Source organism: Centruroides sculpturatus, unplaced genomic scaffold, assembly GCF_000671375.1.
Source record: "Centruroides sculpturatus isolate CEXI.00-Female unplaced genomic scaffold, Cexi_2.0 scaffold412, whole genome shotgun sequence".
Lineage (NCBI taxonomy): Eukaryota > Metazoa > Arthropoda > Arachnida > Scorpiones > Buthidae > Centruroides > Centruroides sculpturatus.
Window position 1 is genome coordinate 431,879 of NW_019384903.1, and position 19,136 is coordinate 451,014.

A 19,136-nucleotide genomic window follows, 5' to 3' on the forward strand; every position below is an offset into this window, starting at 1 on the left:
AAGGAAAAATTTTGTGTTAGCGAAGCCTTTGTTAAATATTTCGAATATCACCACTGCCTACGTCCACCCCGAAGGTCCATTCTAAATGTTGGTGAAAGAATCTTTGAAATCCGACGAGTAGTTTCGGCATTACCTCCTACTTCCGAACTTCCGAACTTTATAATATTAGTGTAGATGATTGTAACTTTTTTCCAGAACAGCAAACAGAATTACTAACTACGAGTCTTTACGAATTATTTTAATGATTATTTCCTACTATTTTATTTATTATTGATAGAATAAATGCCAGAACAAAAATGATTAAAAATAAAAACAGTTAAATCGGCAGGCCGGCTTTTACCGTACGGAAACTTGTAATTTCATACGAAATACGGTAATAGAGAAAGGAGCGCTATTAGGAATTACTTTTTTCCTTCCGTGTTTTATATTTCGAGTAATATACTGCTCGATTAACATACTCGTTACAGTTTGTAGCTAAAGAATTTCCCGCTGTCTAATCTGTTCACCCAAGTATCTAATTGCGTTTCACCCGTGTTCCCACGCGATGATTCAGTTACCGAAAAAATAAACAAAATGAATCAACTATATAAATTTTTTGTTTTGTAAATGTCGCGAGAAAGTTTACCTTTTGTATCAATACGTGCTCATTTAACTGACTCGGGTGGTGATCATTCAAATCTACCGTAATTACTATTTTTCGTTTCGATGGCCAAGTGTTTTAGTAGGTAACTTTTCACACAAGTAAAGCGCATTATAGAATTTAGTGGGAATAGTATCGGGTGTTAAATCCTACTTCCTACCAACGATCTCGACATTACCGTCTATTGTGCGCTTAATCGTTTTCGAAAACTCGTCATCAAAATAAAGTCGCGTATACTTGACTGATGTTAACTTTCGATCAAATCGCCGTATGTTATTCCGTAGATTTACTTGACCCATCTTTGGCTTTAAAAAAGTTTCCATCGCCATTTTAAACGGTGTAGCTCGACTTACAACCGGGTGCGAAACGTCTGGGCATTACACTCGACTGGAAAGAAAATAAAATACGAATTTACATTATTTGTAGTTTTAGATAGAAATATTGTACATATCGTAGTAATCTTTTATTCGTTATTCGTTTTATTTAAATTACTGTGAAAAAAGGCAGAACACCGCGCTAGATAAAAGATAAGCGCTGGTTTCCCCGCTTATATATTACAAAAATTGGGCCACGCGCGATCGAAATATTACTAGTGGAAAAGAGTGGAGTCATACCGACTTTACCTAGGCGAAGGAAGAAAGTGGCACGACCGTACTGTTATCTGTAGCTAGTGTTTGAAAGCGTGGTGTAACAATACAGGCGATACCGCTCTCCGTTCGAGGACTTTGACAAATCGTTGAGATCACCCGAATATCCACCGGATGCCATTGATTACCACTAGCGGCAAGTGCTAATTCGACTTTAATTTGTGTTAACTTCAATAAAATTAGTAAAATTTACATAAAATGATTTAAAAGTAATAGAATAGGCGTATACATTTTTAAAAATCTTTATTAAACCGATATTTTTATACTCTAAAAAGATAAAAATATATGTTACTTTAGCTATCGTACGTATCCTTTCTTGTTGGGATCAACAGCGACATTGGACTGCAATTTGAAAAAATTGTAGACCCGTAAATTCCCACTGTCATTTGTCCGTCTTTGTTCTTCTTTAATCTTAAGAACGAAGTTAGATACACGAAAGTCGAGACCGGACCTGGCAATCGTAAGAGAAAGAGAACCACAATAATTAACTATATATAAATTTGTACTGTACTGCCAGTCACGTTATTTCGATACGACAATTTCCCCCCAACGAAGTTAGATACATAACCGGCACGACTCTATCGCTAACAAAAAACTACAATGTACGGGGGCAAAATACTACTATATTCCACACGGGCGAGCGCTAGGCGCGATCTGTAGCGGTAGTTAATTATTTTGTTAAATTTTTCCGATAAATGGCGCTACGCGTAAAACCGGCAATGAAATGCCGACGAAAATTAAACGTTAGATAGTAATTCAACGGATAATTTGCGGTGGGATGCACGACATTATCTAAGTTAGAAGAATTTAAAGGTAACTGCCGAGTTTGGTAGCCATCGGTCGAACGGCAGGGACTAGAGTTCATACCGCCAGGGAAAAGACGTATTTGTCGTCCCGTATTCCCTAGGTAAAGTGAAAAAATGTCGTCTGGAAATGCCATACCCGGCTCCGTTAATGGAAATACAACTCGCGCCGTGTAATATGAATAAAAATGTAAAAATATTTAAAAAATGACACTCTAGAAAAATTTTGTATAAATTTATGAAAGTTTGGCCACCCGGGAAAAATGCCCAGTTTGCCAGAACGGAAGCGTCGACCCTGTACAGTACGTACCGTAACAATTAATCTGCAAAGAATACAGTCAAATTCCGTTGACGTAGATAATACGTAGCACGTGACGATAAAAATTATCTTGTAAAAATTCCGGTTTTTATCGTTTCTTAGCGAGGAAAACGTAAGAGGAAAAATGACCGTAATTGTTATTGTTCATTAATCGTAGGCGATAAGAAGACGAGCCACGTTAATAAGTGGATTATAAATTATCGTATCTTATCCGTCGAGTCTAATTTCGACTTTTGTATTTACAACGGAAAAATAACGATAAGCTAAAATAATATTCAGTTTTTTCTTCCTGGCGCTAATACCAACCTCTGACGGTAACGATACAGCGCAGTAAAACCTGTCTACCAACGAAATCTACCTTAAAAAAACGAAACGATATTTTACGTAAAACGTTACTATTGGCCGAAAACGTCGGAAACGTTCGGATACCGGTGGTAAACGCCACCCAGTAAAGCGGAATTTTTCGGCGTAACGGAACGAAATTATAAATCACATTGCGAAGGTATCGAGTGATTTTGCCAGTTTCTCTTCTCTACACCATACGGTTTTGGTAGTCGGACACGTGGTCGATATAGAAACTCTTACGATGGAGAAGAAACACTTGTATCAATAAATGCCAATGGTAACGGTTCTCCTCTTTCTCTATGTTAACAGAAACATAATCTATATATATAAAATTACTTGTCCCGACTGACTGACTGAGTCACTGATTCATCATCGCTCAGAGCAAACCGCTGAACCTAGAGAGGTGAAATTTGGTAGACAGTTAGGATGCGTCATGGAAACGCGCACTAAGAAGGGATTTTTCGAAATTCCCCCGCTGGGGGAGAGGGGGAGGATTAAGTCTTAATCGGAAGAACGGCTTCTACCGTACTATTTTAGATGCGATTTTTTGTTACATTTAGTCTTCATTAACTACTTAAGTGTATTAAATTAATAACATTTCAGACATTGTTATAAATATTTTTATCTATTTCGATTTTTTAACCAAACGTTAGAACCTTTTTAGATTCGAATTTTTTATTGCGTATCGATTCGATTATAGAACGATTGTAAACGTTCCAGAAAATTGATCAAATTGAAAATTGTTTGTTTGATTCTCGGCAATTCTCGTCATTCTCGACGGTAGGTGTTATATAACAATTACTATGGTTGTTGAAATACTGAATATAAATGGGGTTTGCTTGCAAAATTTTCGCGGGCCAAGTCGCGGATAACAGCTAGTCCTATATAAAACGGAAATTTCTGGTCAGATTTGTTGCATTCCACTTATGACAGGTTCACCTGTATTTATATTATTTTTGCTAAATTGTCCTAATTCTCGGATTAACAGGAACTTCCGTCCTACAGAACAGCCAGATCGACTTCTTCTCGGGGCAGTGTTTCGCGTCCCGGAGATGCGTTTAGACGAAGAGCCTCCCGACAGGTAGTAAGAGGAGTAAGTTTAAGGCAATCGATAATATTAGCGATGTTTTCTTTGTTCATCGGACGAGCGCCAGAAATTTTGTTCCGGACAATGTTAAATTTGGTACAATTATCGAGCCGGTGTGCGGTTGTGTCCATCTGACCGGGAAGTAACCGCATTTAGCATCACTTTTGATTTTCCGGGTGTAAAGGAAGTGACTGGTAAGGAGTTAGTCCCGGCGCGGTCGATATAGCCATCGGAAATGGTGGGTATTCTAGTTTAGCCAAGGGTCGTTTTGGATAGGGGATCCGGATGCCTTCCGCGTTCCGAAAGTGATGGGAATTAACGATAGTAAGGAGATCTTCGGGGTTACGAAATTAATGTTGACCGAGTTCGGAGGATCGCTATACGCCGGGGTGTCCGCTTTCTCGTCGATGTCGATACCAACGCGGGCGGGAGTCCGGACAAAGTGTGTGTTCGTTGCGGCTGTAGTGGATGTCGAGAGCCGACATCACACATTCGACTCGGCGCGCCTTCTGCCAGTAATTATGCGCTGACATCGTACGAATTTCTATCTCAACAGAAACAACCTCCAGGAATTTTTTGGGAGTGGTTCGGTCCCTCAACATCGACTGCCCCGTTGCGGTCCGGTCAGATTCGTAATCGGCTCTGTATAAAGTCCTTCTTAGAAGTGAAGAACGTTCGTTTGTCGGACATTATTCCACATCGTTCTGGAATTGTAGCCTCTTCCGCTTCCGCGTTGAATAAGCTTGGCTTTACAGTAAAATTTAACTTAGAAAATCGCACGGTTGGAAAAATGTTTCTGTTTTAGACAAAGAATAATGTGTTCTAACACGAAATGCTGTTCGTATTGGAAAAACCGAGATTTGACCGTCGCCTTTACACCGAAAATCGAAACCGAAACTAAAACTAAACTCGAAATCAAATTAACCAAAAATTGAAAGAACGTTGGTAAAAAGCGTTTACAAGTTTGGAATTTTTAATTTTACGTTATTTGTATGAGGCGGTGCCCGAACATTTTGCTTTTAACAGGTATACAGAAGACGCGGTAAATAGGTTTATTTCTTTCCATGCTTTTAGAAATAGCGCCATCAATATGAGGTTTCAACGAAAGATGATAATTTCAAGAAATTGGTGAAAATTTAATTAATAATTAAGAGATAAGGAAAAGAAACAATCCCAAATTATTGGTATTGTTTATAATATTTTTGTTACGGCAATTAATCGTAAGTTACGTTATCATCGTTAAAGTCCGAAGTCCGTAATGGCTCTTAACCTCGTTTCTGTCAAGGATTATTATTTCATTCCGTAGATAAAGGTTTGCATTTTATTTTAGACGCTGTTTACAAATATAAACAGATAAATGCAAGCTACGTAATCACCAACAATAACAAAAACTTCCCGAAGCTAAAACGTTCTACAGTACAGTATCCGTACGCTTACGATAACGTCGAAGAAAGGCGCAATCATTTCATAAATACGAAACTGCCAGATAACCAATTTTAGTTAAGTTGCGAGAAAGCGCGAGTATTTAAAGGATTTACTGTATACTGCCAGCGATAAAGAAGTCAGAACGCTGTTAAAGGGTACGACGCTTACCTCATACCTCAATTAGACACCTTAATCTAGTGGTGAAATATAAATAAACACAAGGCGATAATAATCACCATCGGTTTGTTTTCCAACTTTTTTACATTGCAAAGTTCGCGTAAAAATCTTAACAGATAAGCAGATAAGGCTCCGCCCTTGACGAAAGTGTTATCCGCGCAATACTATTTTCAATTGTAAGACCTTGCGAAAGATATTTATCCGTTTGTCGCGTGTTTTATGAGGTTTAGTTAATAAGAAAGTAATCGGCTCGAGTTACAAATGGAAAGAAATTTATTGCCACAATGATACGACTCTAATCAAGAATAAGAAAAGTATTATTTATTTTAAGAATTCGCAAAATATTTCAACATTTTAAAGCGATAAACGCTATTTAACTATAAATACTTTTATATAAATATAAATTTTTCAGATCTTTCGAGTGACGTCTCCAGCCGCGGAGATCATCCGCCGATGATTGCGGACACTCTGTCGATGCCTATCATCAGCACGAAACCCGTAACCAAACCTAACAACTGGAACATGCCGGGAAGTTTCGAGTTTTTCTCTTTATGCATAATTTCGAAAAATGTCACGTATAATAGAGTTCCGGTTGCCAAACCATTGAGAACACCCGATACCAGAGCACCGTGTATCAGCATAGATTTTTCTGCTAGGGATGCCGTGACGATACCCAGAGGAGACATGGCGGAGAAAATGATCATGTAGGGTAACAACACTTTAAGTTTAGTTCCCTCTTCCACCGCCTCGATCCCAATCACTAATGCGATGACGAACTTGTGCATACATATGGCGAAAAGAACGGTCCACGTTTCTCGTTCGGTAACCTGAAGGCCTACGGTGAAACCTTCGAAAAGAGAGTGGAAAGACAAAGCGGTGACGATGAGCAAACCCGCCAAGGATAAACCTCTTTTCAGTTCGATTATATGATTGTCGTACGAGGTTTTGACGGAAGAGTTGTTGGACGAGTGTTCGTACGGGCAGTCGTTCGAACGACTATCGTTATTTTCAACAGTTCCGTAGTATCGAACGCGTTGCTGGGAACTAAGCAGATCTTTATCGTCCCTGGGAGTTGTATCGGGCCTAGCCGTAGAGATAGGAGTCGATTCTTTAATTTTGCGTGCGTTAATCGTAGATACGATCAGTTTGACTGTCTCTTCGAAAATATACACAAACAAGAAACCACTACAGATTACGAACTGAGGCAGAGGAAACTCGTGTTTGTGTACGTGTAATTTTTCTTTCCGCTGGTCCAGACCAGGGTGTTGCTCTTCTACCGGCGAGTCGTTGGAAACGTTCTCGCTATTGTGCCACCATTCCTCGAACGATTGGTCCACTTCGGGAAGCAAGTGAAGAAAGCAAACAGAAAACAGTATTCCACCTCCGACACACATCAGAAAAGAAGTAACGTAATGGCTCTTCCTGACCACCCAAGAACTTCTACGAGAGAGTTGCGCGATGTTCCGAGATCGAGATTTGATGTTTTTGACTACCAAAGAAGGGATAATGCCGCACAGAAAGGTGCCTACAAGCAACACAATCAGAGAAACGATCCTGGCCACTGGCAAAGACATGTTCCTTTCCGCAGTCGTACACGTATGCAACTAATCTGTCCGATTACTCGGCGCTGCGCCGTCCGAAGGTCGATGGGTAGATAACAACGCTATTATACGCTTCTTTCGCCGAAAGTTTGCCAGATTGAAACCAACGTTTTATCTCGATAAAGTATTGTCAATATTTAAACAATTAAATCAAACAACTAATTCAACAATGAGTTTATATAGTTGGACGCGTCATCGTTATATCGCGAAATACTAAAATACCGCCTTACTAGCGGACAAAAACATATTGGTTTTGTAAAGACAATTCTCCAATATTTGACGTTTACTTTTTAACGACAAATGTAAAATGTATAAAACGAAGTGTACTATTTTCTAGAAAACAAAAAGTTTTTAAAGTTTTAGCCAATCGAACTTTGATTCAATAAGTCACCCCCCCCCCAGTCGGGGAGACGGTTTATCTTCGGAGGGGAAGAAAATTATAACTCTCTCGAGGTAGGGATTCTAATGGAGATCTGGCATCTTTCCAGTGCCGTAACTAGACAGGGGCAACAGGCGCACCCGCACGGGGCCCACTGGGAAGAGGGGCCCAAAATGCATGTATCTGTTTTATTACTTTCCCAAACCTAATTAATTAAGGTGCCTAAATGCAAATTCCCGCACGGGGCACAGGAATGGCTAGTTACGGCGCTGCATCTGTCTGTAAACTTTCCTACCGTCAAAATTGAGCCTTCACCCGCCGACAAAACATTCGAGAAGATGGTATCGAAATCGAATAAAACTATTATATTTATAGCACGAACGATAACTAATGGTGACACGGTAGCAAAGGAACGGTTTCCTACGCGCTAATATTACTCCTACACGCGATTAAAGGCAGAGAGGATGGGATATTAGAGGGATGGTTGTTGGTACGTCGAATGGGATCGGACTTAACGGAACTTTCACTCGTTATTTACAATATTTTCAAAAACTCGTTTCCATCTCCATAATTAATCCCGTTGCCTTTTTATAATAATTCGTTAATAATATAGAACTTATCTTTTAATAAAATATCACATAGAATTTTATTTCGAGCTAACGTGTCTTACTTTTCGCATTAAAATTTGAATATTTTGTTTTTAAACGCAGACATTTCCTGTAATTAAACGAAATTAATCCATTAACTTTTTATTAATTACTTCGTACATTTTACGTCGTAGTATAACTGAATATTATGGGATTTCCGTTCCCATCCCCTTAACCTCCCGTCGGAGTGAGGCGAAAGTCGTTTATCTATATTTTCGTTTTACGTCTAATAAAACAACGAATATAAATGTTTTAAAATTAACATAAAGTTTTCTTTTTTCTTAGGTCGTAGCTTGAGGAACGGCCTAATTTTCTGTTTAGTCCGATCCCGATGCTTAGGAACGAGTGGACGAAAACGTATATGGAGTTTTGCAGCCGATATTTTATTCTGAAAATTCATATTAAAATAAGGAAACAAAATTTATTAACGATTTATTCAATAATAGCAGTGGAGGTGGTGAAGATTGAATTGCAGTTTTATTCAAATACTTTGCGCTCAGTAGTTGAAAAATTGGTATGTTTCGATAAACAGTTTGAAAGGATAAAGCTGGTCAAATAATTTATAAGCCACCTTCTGTCCGAAGGAAGTTTTTACAAGAGAAATCTCGGTTTACCATATTCAAATATATCCAACATAAGTAAACGAAACGCAGTTAACCGACTTTTGGCCCATCTCGTACGATTAAAACACTTCGCGGACGATTGTATACGAATTTCTCACCTCGCTTCCCCTGTTTAAAATTTTCGGCGTACTTTTAGTCTCGAATTTACTTGCACGAGCCGGCCCACCACAGGCCGAGCGGTAACTGCATTTATCATACCTTAGTACTAGTGACCAAACGTGGAATTTTCCGGGGTTTCTCCACGTCCGCCACGCCTAAATAGGCGCCAGTTTCCTTTAAAAAAAGAGCCTCTCGGAAGACCCTAGGCAGATGGCCCGAGTGTCGCGTTGCCACGGCTTAATTAACAAACAACCTTAGTGACGACGGCGGACGATATCGTCGGTCGATCGCGGGATAAAACGTCGTTTCTTGTTTTTATGGCCCCAAAGGCGCGCGCCGTCCGTAGGGCCTGGAGAAGGGCCACCGGCGCTGGGCCGCCAGTTCCTTTTTCGCCCGGTGGTGGATACGATTTCGGACCGCCCCGGTAGGTTTTCTCGAATGTTACTTTTTTCCACCACAATTATTTGCGATAACCAAGATTTCGCGCGTGGTTGTTTGGACTACTTTTGTGTTAAAGGCTAAAAAACCGGGCCGGAAGAAAAAGAGGAAAGAACAGCTTCCGGTAATCCCGTATTTTCGTGCTTTGTTCTTCGTACCGTTTGTCCGCGTTCCACAGCGTCCTTGGGTTAAAATTTAAATCTTCTTTTCTCTTTTATAATTGTACGCTTTTTAGAAAATAAATTTGAATTTTATTTGATGGTGTGGCTAGCCGGACTTACACCAGTTAAATTTCGACATCCTGCCCATACATTTCTATAAATTAAGTAATCGCTACTTTCGAATTAGCCTACAAAATTTAGGGCGCCGCCAAATTACCTTAATAATTTACGGCGTAGAATTAGTGGGTTATTGGGCGGGTGCTGTAACTTCGGACTGTGGTGGCGCGCCAACCACTGGGCTAGCGGGACGTCAAAGCGCGCGTAGTGAATAAACAGAGAATTTATCGGTCGAAGGCGCGAAGCCGACGAAGGTGGCGGGATAATTGCCGGCGGGAAGAGTTTGTTGGGCGCGGAACGGCGAGACGCGGCGGACCGGATGGAAATTGTCCCCACCTGTACGGAAGTGGCCACCGCCGCGGCCGTGTCTCCGCGCCACGGATATCAATTAAATAAGGGGAATTAATTTGGCTGCAACTGGCACTCCTTGGGAGGAGGCCCGGGATAAAACCACTACTGTTTTTCGTTTTCTTCCGTGGATGTACGATAAATTAAACAAAACTACATCGAATTGTTCGTCGCCGCTAATAATAAAACGTCGTTAACCATTGTATAGCGCTTTCTCTTTTGCCGGTCCGCGTGTTCTACCGGCGGAACGGGCGGGATTTTTTTATTCGGTAGCGGACACATTATTGTCTTAGGACAATAATTTAGGCCCTTATCCGGCAATTTCTCATTAATGTTCTTACAACACGACTTTTCAAAAACTTTTTGAAAAAATGTAAAACGACGGGAAGATACCGCATTTACTGGCGGATAAGACCAGGCTTTTATTCATTTTTCCTAGGTCGTCCTATACGTTCTTGCGTTTTTGCCATCACTTCTGTAAAGCGCGTATTCGCATTTTTTACCGCATTCTCACCTTCTGGTGTTTAAAAACAAAAGTATTTCATCTGCATCGTTCGAGTCGTTCTCGCGTATCGTCGGGAGTAAAGGCGAATAGAAATGGGAAAAGCCAAGCTTTTGAATCCAATTCCAAAACCACATTGAAGCTGGATATAAGTTTTAATCCATTCCCACGCGAAAACGGACGATTATTGGGAAAGTAGAATTCGAAGAGACCGGTAAGCGTAATCGACTGTTGCCCATTGTCCGGCTTTACGTTAACAAATTATGTTATCGATTTTACCAGATTTTTCCTTCCACTTTAAAATGCCAGTATTTTTTTCGGGACAATGCGTGCATTTACCTACGTTTGATATTTTATTCGCGATTAAACGAAATAAAATTAAAAATGTATTAATAAATGTAATTTTCTTTATTTTGATCTTTAAAGTCACACCTCGTCCTACACGGAATATATTGTTAAGCGGATATTCGTCCACTTAAGACTAACCCGCTAGACACACGACCCGCAATCCGGAAAGTGTGGCGAGTAAAGACATTAATTAGTATAAAAAGAAGGAATGACAACGATCTTACGGAAGGAACAGGTTTGCGAAACGGAAAACCGTCCTTCCACATTTATATTTCGATGGCGGGCTACTTACGGCGAGAATAAACATTATAAGATCAGAACGGTATTTATAAACAAGTGCCCAAATTATTCTGGTATTCGCCCGGCCAGAGCAATCTACCCAATTGTTACTCGGCATTCCGTCTAGGCGTTTATCGTTTTTTCATTTTTCTCCGCCGAATTACCTCCCGTTTGCACCATTCTGTAAAACAGTCCATTTTTGTTTTTCAGTAGTTGGTCGGGATTATCGAATTCTACAATTTTTCCTTCGTCTAAAACCTGAAAAGTTTTAAAAATTTCTGTTTATTCCTTGGCCGTCATCGAACGACCGTTATACCCCGTTCGCACACAATCCACGACTCAATTCTATCTCGATTTACCCACAATCTGGATTGTGACTGTCGCCAGTGGAACGTCGTGCTGTTCGCGCAGGTAACTCGCTCGAGAAGAAGCCGGCTATTACACGCGATGATAAAATTGACATAACTACGCGGTAAGTCACCAACACCAACAAACAAAATGGAAGTTTCGGTTAGAAATAAATACTTTTTCTTGCCGTATATCTAATAATAGACAGATGTCGTCGTCTCTCCAGATGTCATTTTTATTTTTCTGTCGATAGCCGGACACGTGTTCGGCAGCCATCTTGTATTTTCTCGCGCGCGTGGGATTGTGGGATCTCTCTTATGACTGGATCTAGTTTCGAGAACTCTCTCCAGTCGATCGCCATTTAGCCTCGTTTCAGTCGAGATTGAAACGGTCGAGAGCGTTCGCACCACGGAACTGTCTCCGACCTTAGTCACAATCTAGATGGAAATGCTGGTGCGAACGGGGTATTAGACATTTGAAACGTTACCATTATTCTGTCCGAATCCATAATTGTCTGTAATCTGTGAGCGACGGTAATAATTGTGCAGGAAGAAAATTTCTCACCAATCGTCTTCTGTATAAGGCAATCGGTTCTACGCAAATAAAAGAATCAACGTTACAATCGTATTTCCTTACTTACGTCTTAGATATATATTTCGTTTTAATTAAAACGTGGTTATTCGTCGACAAAGTTACGTTAAACCCAATAGATTCCGTTAAGATTATCGCTTCTTAATACGCGGTGGAATATAATACGAAACGTTATTCGATCGTTAATCGTAACGAAATTACTCGATAAGTTACACAAATTTTTCAAAGAACGCTTAATAAATATACAGATACGAGATATATTTTTAATAAAAATAATTAACGTTTGAAGTAGATTATTTACAATTATAAATAAGAATTTACTCGAAACTATTTTAAGCCGAATAAGTAAAACGAATAACCGTAATATATTTACGCAAAAGTAACGGCCAGTCTTCTCCCACTGGAGATCCAAGCAACTCTTCTGGACATCGGTATTAAATTCAAAAAAGGCCACCTGTCCACTAGCGTTTTTATTAAACCATCCCACAGCCCATTGTATATTCCCTCCCAATCCAAGGTCCGTATAAATATAAAATTGCAGCTTTCAGAGCTTTAATAAGAAGGGCATTTTTGTATTGTGAAACAGTACAAGACAGGAGGAAAGAAGTAAATAGAATACAGTAATAAGCGTGGCCAAGACTCTAGGTTACCAAAAAAGCGCAATTCTGGGAATGGTTAGGAAGTATGAAGCGATCAACAAGAAAGGGTCTTTTAGAAATGCTCCCACTGGAATCGTAAAATTTACATATAATGAAAGTATGAATAGAGTCATGAAAGAGATTGATCACAGAAAAGGTTCGAGGATGCTTATAAAAAGGGCTCCTAATTTATACAAAATCCTCAGGAATGATAAAGATGATATAAAGTCGAAAGAGAAAGCAGGGGTTTATGGAATTCCATATGAGAACATGCAATTTGGCGTTAAAAAAGACTATATTGGAGTACCCACCAGGAGTTTAGGGCTTAGAATCAAGAATCTTAGCATAGTTATAATATCAGAAAGGGGTCTAATGCAACAATTTTATCCCAAATAGCGCAAGCACCAGGATCTGTAGTTAAATGGAATGAGGCAGCCATCATAAAACCTTTATCTTCTCCATCTTTGGCGTTGACAGCGGAAAAGTTGCAGATTTATAAGAGTAGAATACAAGAAGGCTGTTTAAATGCGAGAGATGCAGAAAGTCTTCCCTCTGCATGGAAGTTTATAGTTAAGAAGTTTAATAAGAGCTCTAACCAATCAAAATAGTAGTTTTATTGCATGTGTTAGTAATTGCATTTATTAATACTTCTATGTACATTTTTACATTTTTATATTTTTTGTTTTATGTTACTCTGTTGGTTATATAATATTTTAATTTTATTTTAAGTTTTATCTTTTTTAATTTTGAATTTTGCATTCCATTGATGAAATCTTTTAATTCAAATTTGTTCTAAACCTGAGGATGGCTTGTGAATCAGGTTGAAAACGTTTGTTTGGAATGTATTTATATTTCTCGGCAAGAATAAGGTGTTAGTTATATGTATAGCGATTTGCTGAGTACTTTATGATATTATTATTATTTATTTGTTATGTAAATGTCGTTTAAATGTTAAGTTAGAAATACGTTCGAATTTCAGTGCATCCGAAGATGGGCTATCGTATTGGGTGGAAAACGTTAATGTTCGTTTAATAAACGTTTCTTAGTGTCACGTATTTAATAATTCTTTGAGTAATAACAAACGTTAAGATTATTTCGCACTTCCAACCTTTATATTATATTATTGTATTTGATTTATATTTACAAGGGTTCTATTACGTATGAGTTTATCAACCGAGTGCCCAGTATATAAGACAATAGAAGAGAATATATATGTAAGTCATTTTAAAAATTCTGGAAATTGTGTACGACAGAGAAATAAAGAATTTTTAAAACGTGTTAAATCGTTTACACTAAGAAACACATCCGATTTCAATTTGCCGAGTTTTTTCTTTATTTCGAACGTTTTTATCTTAGATTGGTCATTCGGTGTGATAAAACCTTACCTTTCTTGTTATCAAATACTATAATACAGCGAAGATTAAAACGAAAACCATATAATTTGGTTATCACGGATGGTACGAAACTGCGCAATTTCATCGATCAAGTAGAAACCAATGGAAAATACGATATTTAAAAAAAATTAAGCTAGCTCTAAGAAACTGTCCTATTTACAGCCGAAATTAAATTTCGGAAAATATTTAAAGTCGGCACCCTCGAAAACCACTTAAATTACATTTTGTGCTGGCCGGTACTTTATTTCATGTAATTTCCCAATTCCCACGCAACCGTACCGTTGGTCCGATAGAAATTCGGGACCGTTGCCAGAAAGGGGTCGAAGTTAATTTGATCAAAAGTAGTCGTTGACCTCCTCCCGGAAGAGACGACGGTCAATCACTACTAATTAACGCCGGCCTATTATTAATATTTGAAAAGTTGTCCGTGTTAAACAGATTTCGATAGCTCCGCCTGTGATTGGCAGTGATCCAGTTGCTAACCTTTACGTCCGAAAGACTTCGTACGACTTATTTAAATAAAATAAAGCTTGTAAAATGCTAAAATAATTGCTTTTATGTGATAATAAAATTTTAAAATTTTGGCAACAGATTGTATAAACTACGCGGGAAGTACGTTCTCGTAAGTATTGCGTTTACGAAAAAAATTATTGGGCTCAGTTTGAAAAAATTGGGCCTACCGGTGGCCAAGCGGTTCCGTTTCCCGAACACCGGGAGTTTGGTCGTGGGTTCGCGCCTGGTCAGAACGGGCTGGTCACAGAGAGTTTTCAGAGTTTTCTCCACGTCTGTAACGTCCGAAGAGGGGCCAGTTACCCTTAAAAAGACCCCCGGAAGGCATCCCCTAGGCGGATCACCCAAGTGTTGCCTCGCCGTAACTTAACAATTGAATAAATTGTAGACCTATAAATTCCCGCCGTTGTTCCCTATCTATCTGTCCTTCCTTAATCTCGATAAAGGTGTTAGATAAAAGTCGAGACCAGACGTAGAAACCGTAAGAGGAACGGACCGGATTACCTATAAACGAACTACCAATTTGTACCGCCAGTCAGGTTATTTCAATACAAAAATCTTTTTCCCAACGGAGTTAGATACACAACCGGCACGAGTCTATTACTAACGGGAAAAGTATAACGTACGGGGGCAAAACACTACTACGCTCCACGCAGACAAATGGTAGGCGCTACCCGTGGCGGCAATGGCGTAACGAAGCGTGTATTTCGCGCTATATCGTTGTCGCAGTCACGGGGCGAATATAATACAGTAATACCTGGACTTACGCTATTCCGGAGTTACGCGATTTTCAAATCTCGTCGATTCGTCTTTTGTTTGAGCGCCACGCGACTCTCTATTACTCACTCCCCCCACACCATTGTTCGGCTTACTTGTTCGGACGTATGTCGCGCGGAATCGACACATAAATAACACAAAATAAATTGTGGCTATTTCTGTGTTTCTTATATCTACGGAGACTCGAGAGACTCTATGTGGTGGTTTCTCTTAACCGCGAACGAATCAAAATACGAGATAAGATTAACGAGAACATTTATTAGCTTACATACATCCGACTTGAATTTTACACAAATTGCGTAATTATGCCTCGACTTACGCGGTTATCGCTCGGTCCCACCTATGGCGTAAGTTCGGGGTATTACTGTCTATATATTTTAAAATTAGTCTATGTCATTTTTTGTAAGAATTATATTTAGTTAATCTTTTAACCAATAGATTGTGCTACGAGTAGCTCAGAAAATGGTTAAAAAAAAATTAATTGATTTATAGAAATGCGAGTGATATTTTGGGGTGGGACGTACGGCGTGAGTCAAGTCAGAAGTATTGGAAAGTAGCTACGAGTTTCGTAGCGATCGGTCGAACGGCCTAGAAAGGTATGGCGAACGAACAAACAAACGGGCTCATCTATATACATCGATTTAAATACAGAGTTAATTTTCATAAACGGACGTTAACAAAAATACAAGGACAACCAACGTAAAACTAGTTTGTACTCCGCTCTTACTAAGAGAAACGAATAATTACTAATTTTTCATCTCAGAATTAACCTAGACTCTAACGGAGACATTTTAAAGCACGTTTTATAGTCTACCTTATAAATTAGTTTAAATTACGAGCGTCGTTCTACTAATATTACGATTAGAAAAAGTATTAAACGTAGATTTTTATCATAAACTAGCCGCGGGTCAATGGGTACGGTTATATATGGCAAAGATGGAAAGAAACAGAAACACCGATTGGAAGGAATTATCCATAACGGAGTGGAATTGCCACTAGTTATCCTTAGTCGGTTCGTCTTTAATCGAAAACATCTATTTAAAATATCACCAATACAAAAAGACAATTCCTCGTATAACCCGGAAATAAACACCAACATTTCGATTTATTTTAAAGACGGGTGAATAATCGAGGCGTCATAAATGCTAAAATCTTGGATTACGCGCGAAAGCCTCGCTCTTTACCGCGCGCATCTCCACCAAATTTGCCAGTTTTTCGGCCACGTTCTTGGAAAATCCGCCTTTTATAACGCGCAATTTCCATAAAAACGTACAATTCTTTATAAACGTAAGCGCCTATTAACTGGAAGTTTAGGTTAAAGCCAAACGGTTGCCGGATTACGTCGGGCAATATTAAGGCTACCGTTTAATAATTAAATATCGAGTAAGAAGTAAAGGTAGGCCTTAGGTATAAATTATTAAGTATTAATTTAATTATAATCCTAACTTAATCGAGATACGGCGTCTAACGCCTAAACGTAGACGAAAAGACTGGATATTTAATTAGTAGACAGTAGCCTTATTATCGTCCGATATAAACCGGCCATCTTCGCTAATACATTTTTTGGAAGCGCGGTTTACCGGTTTTCGCTTAGCGGTGGAAAATAAGACGGTATTGGAGAGGTTGCGGCCCAAGTTTTCATCTATAAAACGCCAACGCTGTCGTACCGTAAGCTTAGAAGTTTGGCTCGTAGAGCGTGTCGAAGAGAAGTTGGGCTTAAACGTCTGTCTTTTTCTGGTTTTACATTACAATTACGAAATATTTTATTAAAATAATGATTATTTAAGCATTCATGAAAAACATTGTAAAGAAACGGACGATTTTAATGTAGAAAAAATTTAATTACCGTATTCAATTTTTTTTGCCAGTGACGCGCAGTGCTTATACAGTTTTTATATATTTGTCTTCGTAATAGCGTATCGTAATACTGTAGAAGTAGGTTTGTTTTTTCACGGCATCTTCTACCGTCCACAGCGCAATTCGTTTGTAAATTTCTAAAAATAATTTCTCGAGCCGCTTTGGGATTTATAGAAGCTACTACAGTAGTTCCCTGGACAAAAGTATGTGGTGAGAACGGGCAAAACGAGTGGCAATTGTCGTACTATTGTACGGTACGGTAGGAGACACGAAGCTAATTAAAGTCAAAAGTAATTATTTTGTAGCGTTACGCAGCTCTCGAGTAAAAAACTGCGCAGGATTTTTATACATTTTCTTACAGATTTCAACTCGGTAGAAACGAAAAAATTCCATCTGGTCAATTTTTTTGTTACACTCAACTTTTTGTTTGTATCAATATTTAGCGTAAAATTCCCAGTTAATTTAAAATTTAGTATTTTTTTAAAATGGCCTTAAAACCAAGACTTCTCGCATTAATTCGATCAATTATAGCCGGACTCGGTAATAAATAAATAAAAATGTTAATGTTTGTTTGTAGAAAAGGGCTGGCAGAATTACAATTTAATAAAAAGTAAAACGTCTGGATACGAGTCCAATTCTTCTTGCCATGTCTAATCACCAGGAACAACTATTTCCATTGCGGAGACAACCTTTCTTTAGAGGCTACGCCTCTGCACAAATAGGTAAAACAGTTTAAAATGTCCACAGGTGACAATCTCGTATCCAGATGTTTTACTTTTCACTAAAAAATGTTAATGGTTGAAGAGAGTAGTGGTAGGGGCAGGTGGGTTAAGTAGTTTTAGCGTTAGGAGGAAGGTGGCGCCATCGTGTAGAAACGGGTTAAAAGTTGGTAGCGAGTAATATTACTGGTGAGGTTGAGATCCCGGGTAGTGCTAACTAGTGATGTGCCGGATATCCGTATCCGTATCCGTATCCGCGGATATCCGAGGGAAAAAAAAGATCCGTATCCGTATCCGTATCCGTTACTTTTTAGCGGATCTTTAACGGATCTTTTATCTTAATGAATTTCATTACTTATATGAAATTTTAAAGATAGGTAGCAATAGCACATTCGTCATTTACTATCGTAAAATATTTCCATATTACACTACTAAATTTTTTTGTCGACATTGTTTTTATTTTAATTTAACTCAACACTCTCCAAAAACACAAACGTAATCTACGCTATCCCGTGTCACACTAGCCACAAACCAGTGTTTCCCAACGTGGGGCCCACGCCCCACAGGGGGCAATTGGATTGCTAAGGAGGGCAATTCGAAAATGGACTTGTCCAGAGTTTAAGTTAACCGTATAGCCGCTGTATATGTTAGGGAGACATAAGAATTTTAGAAAGGCTTAGGTGGGGCATAGCACAAAAAAGGTTGGGAAACACTGCACTAAACTATTGTGGCGGTACGCTATATTTTTGTAAATATTAATTTTAGTTTAGTTTCGTTTCTTCTTTCTACCCTTTGTTCTATTGTTCTATTTTCTTCTAGAACTTTCTTATCTATTCCCTGTCCCTTGGGTGGGATGAGCAGTTCCTAGAAATTTGAGGAGCAAAGGTGTAAACAGGAGCCGGAGAAAAAAGAGAAGTGACGTAGCAGGTCATTCGTAAACCGGACGGCAGAGTGTACGGACGAGGTGAGAATACTGGGAGTCGTATTTTCAATGACCGGATAGTTCAGAAATAAGTTCAGAAAAAAGATCATGTTTTAAGGTCGTATTGACGACTGTGGAAGGAAAAAATCCTAATTATTGTAGAAGAGAAGTGGCCAGTTATAGGAGAAGGACGTGTGTTATCCCACCCAATAGTACGCATAAAGAAACAAGCCGAAAAAAGGGACAAAACCCCAGATATCCCTATTTCTATCTTATCTACCATTTTTTCTGTCTTCTTAATTCTATCCCTTTTTCTGTTATTAGTGTTAAGTTAGTGTTTAAGGTTAGTTTTAAGGTTCCGGGTTATATTGTCGCGATCGGGATCTGTATTGTAC

The 19,136-nt window shown here is 38.9% G+C and overlaps 2 protein-coding genes across 2 annotated transcripts in view; both read right to left on the reverse strand.

Moving 5' to 3' along the window:
- Positions 1-5,760: 5,760 nt before the first annotated feature.
- LOC111631540 (zinc transporter ZIP1-like) lies at positions 5,761-7,264 on the reverse strand. The gene has a single exon (XM_023375800.1). It carries the CDS (start codon positions 7,015-7,017, stop codon positions 5,887-5,889), a length of 1,131 nt encoding a protein of 376 aa, XP_023231568.1. The 5' UTR covers positions 7,018-7,264; the 3' UTR covers positions 5,761-5,886.
- Positions 7,265-10,789: 3,525 nt separating this feature from the next.
- Positions 10,790-19,136, reverse strand: part of LOC111631530 (multidrug resistance-associated protein 4-like) — a 69,345-nt gene continuing 60,998 nt past the window's right edge. Inside the window, exons 26-27 of the mRNA XM_023375786.1 lie at positions 11,821-11,926; positions 10,790-11,243 (exon numbers count right to left, since the gene is read on the reverse strand). Of these exons, the coding sequence (XP_023231554.1) occupies positions 11,109-11,243; positions 11,821-11,926 (241 nt within the window). The 3' untranslated portion in view covers positions 10,790-11,108. The remainder of the gene's footprint in view (positions 11,244-11,820; positions 11,927-19,136) is intronic.

Bases quoted from the DNA above. Each gene is read 5' to 3' on its own strand.
- LOC111631540 (XM_023375800.1), bottom strand. From the start codon at position 7,017: ATGTCTTTGCCAGTGGCCAGGATCGTTTCTCTGATTGTGTTGCTTGTA.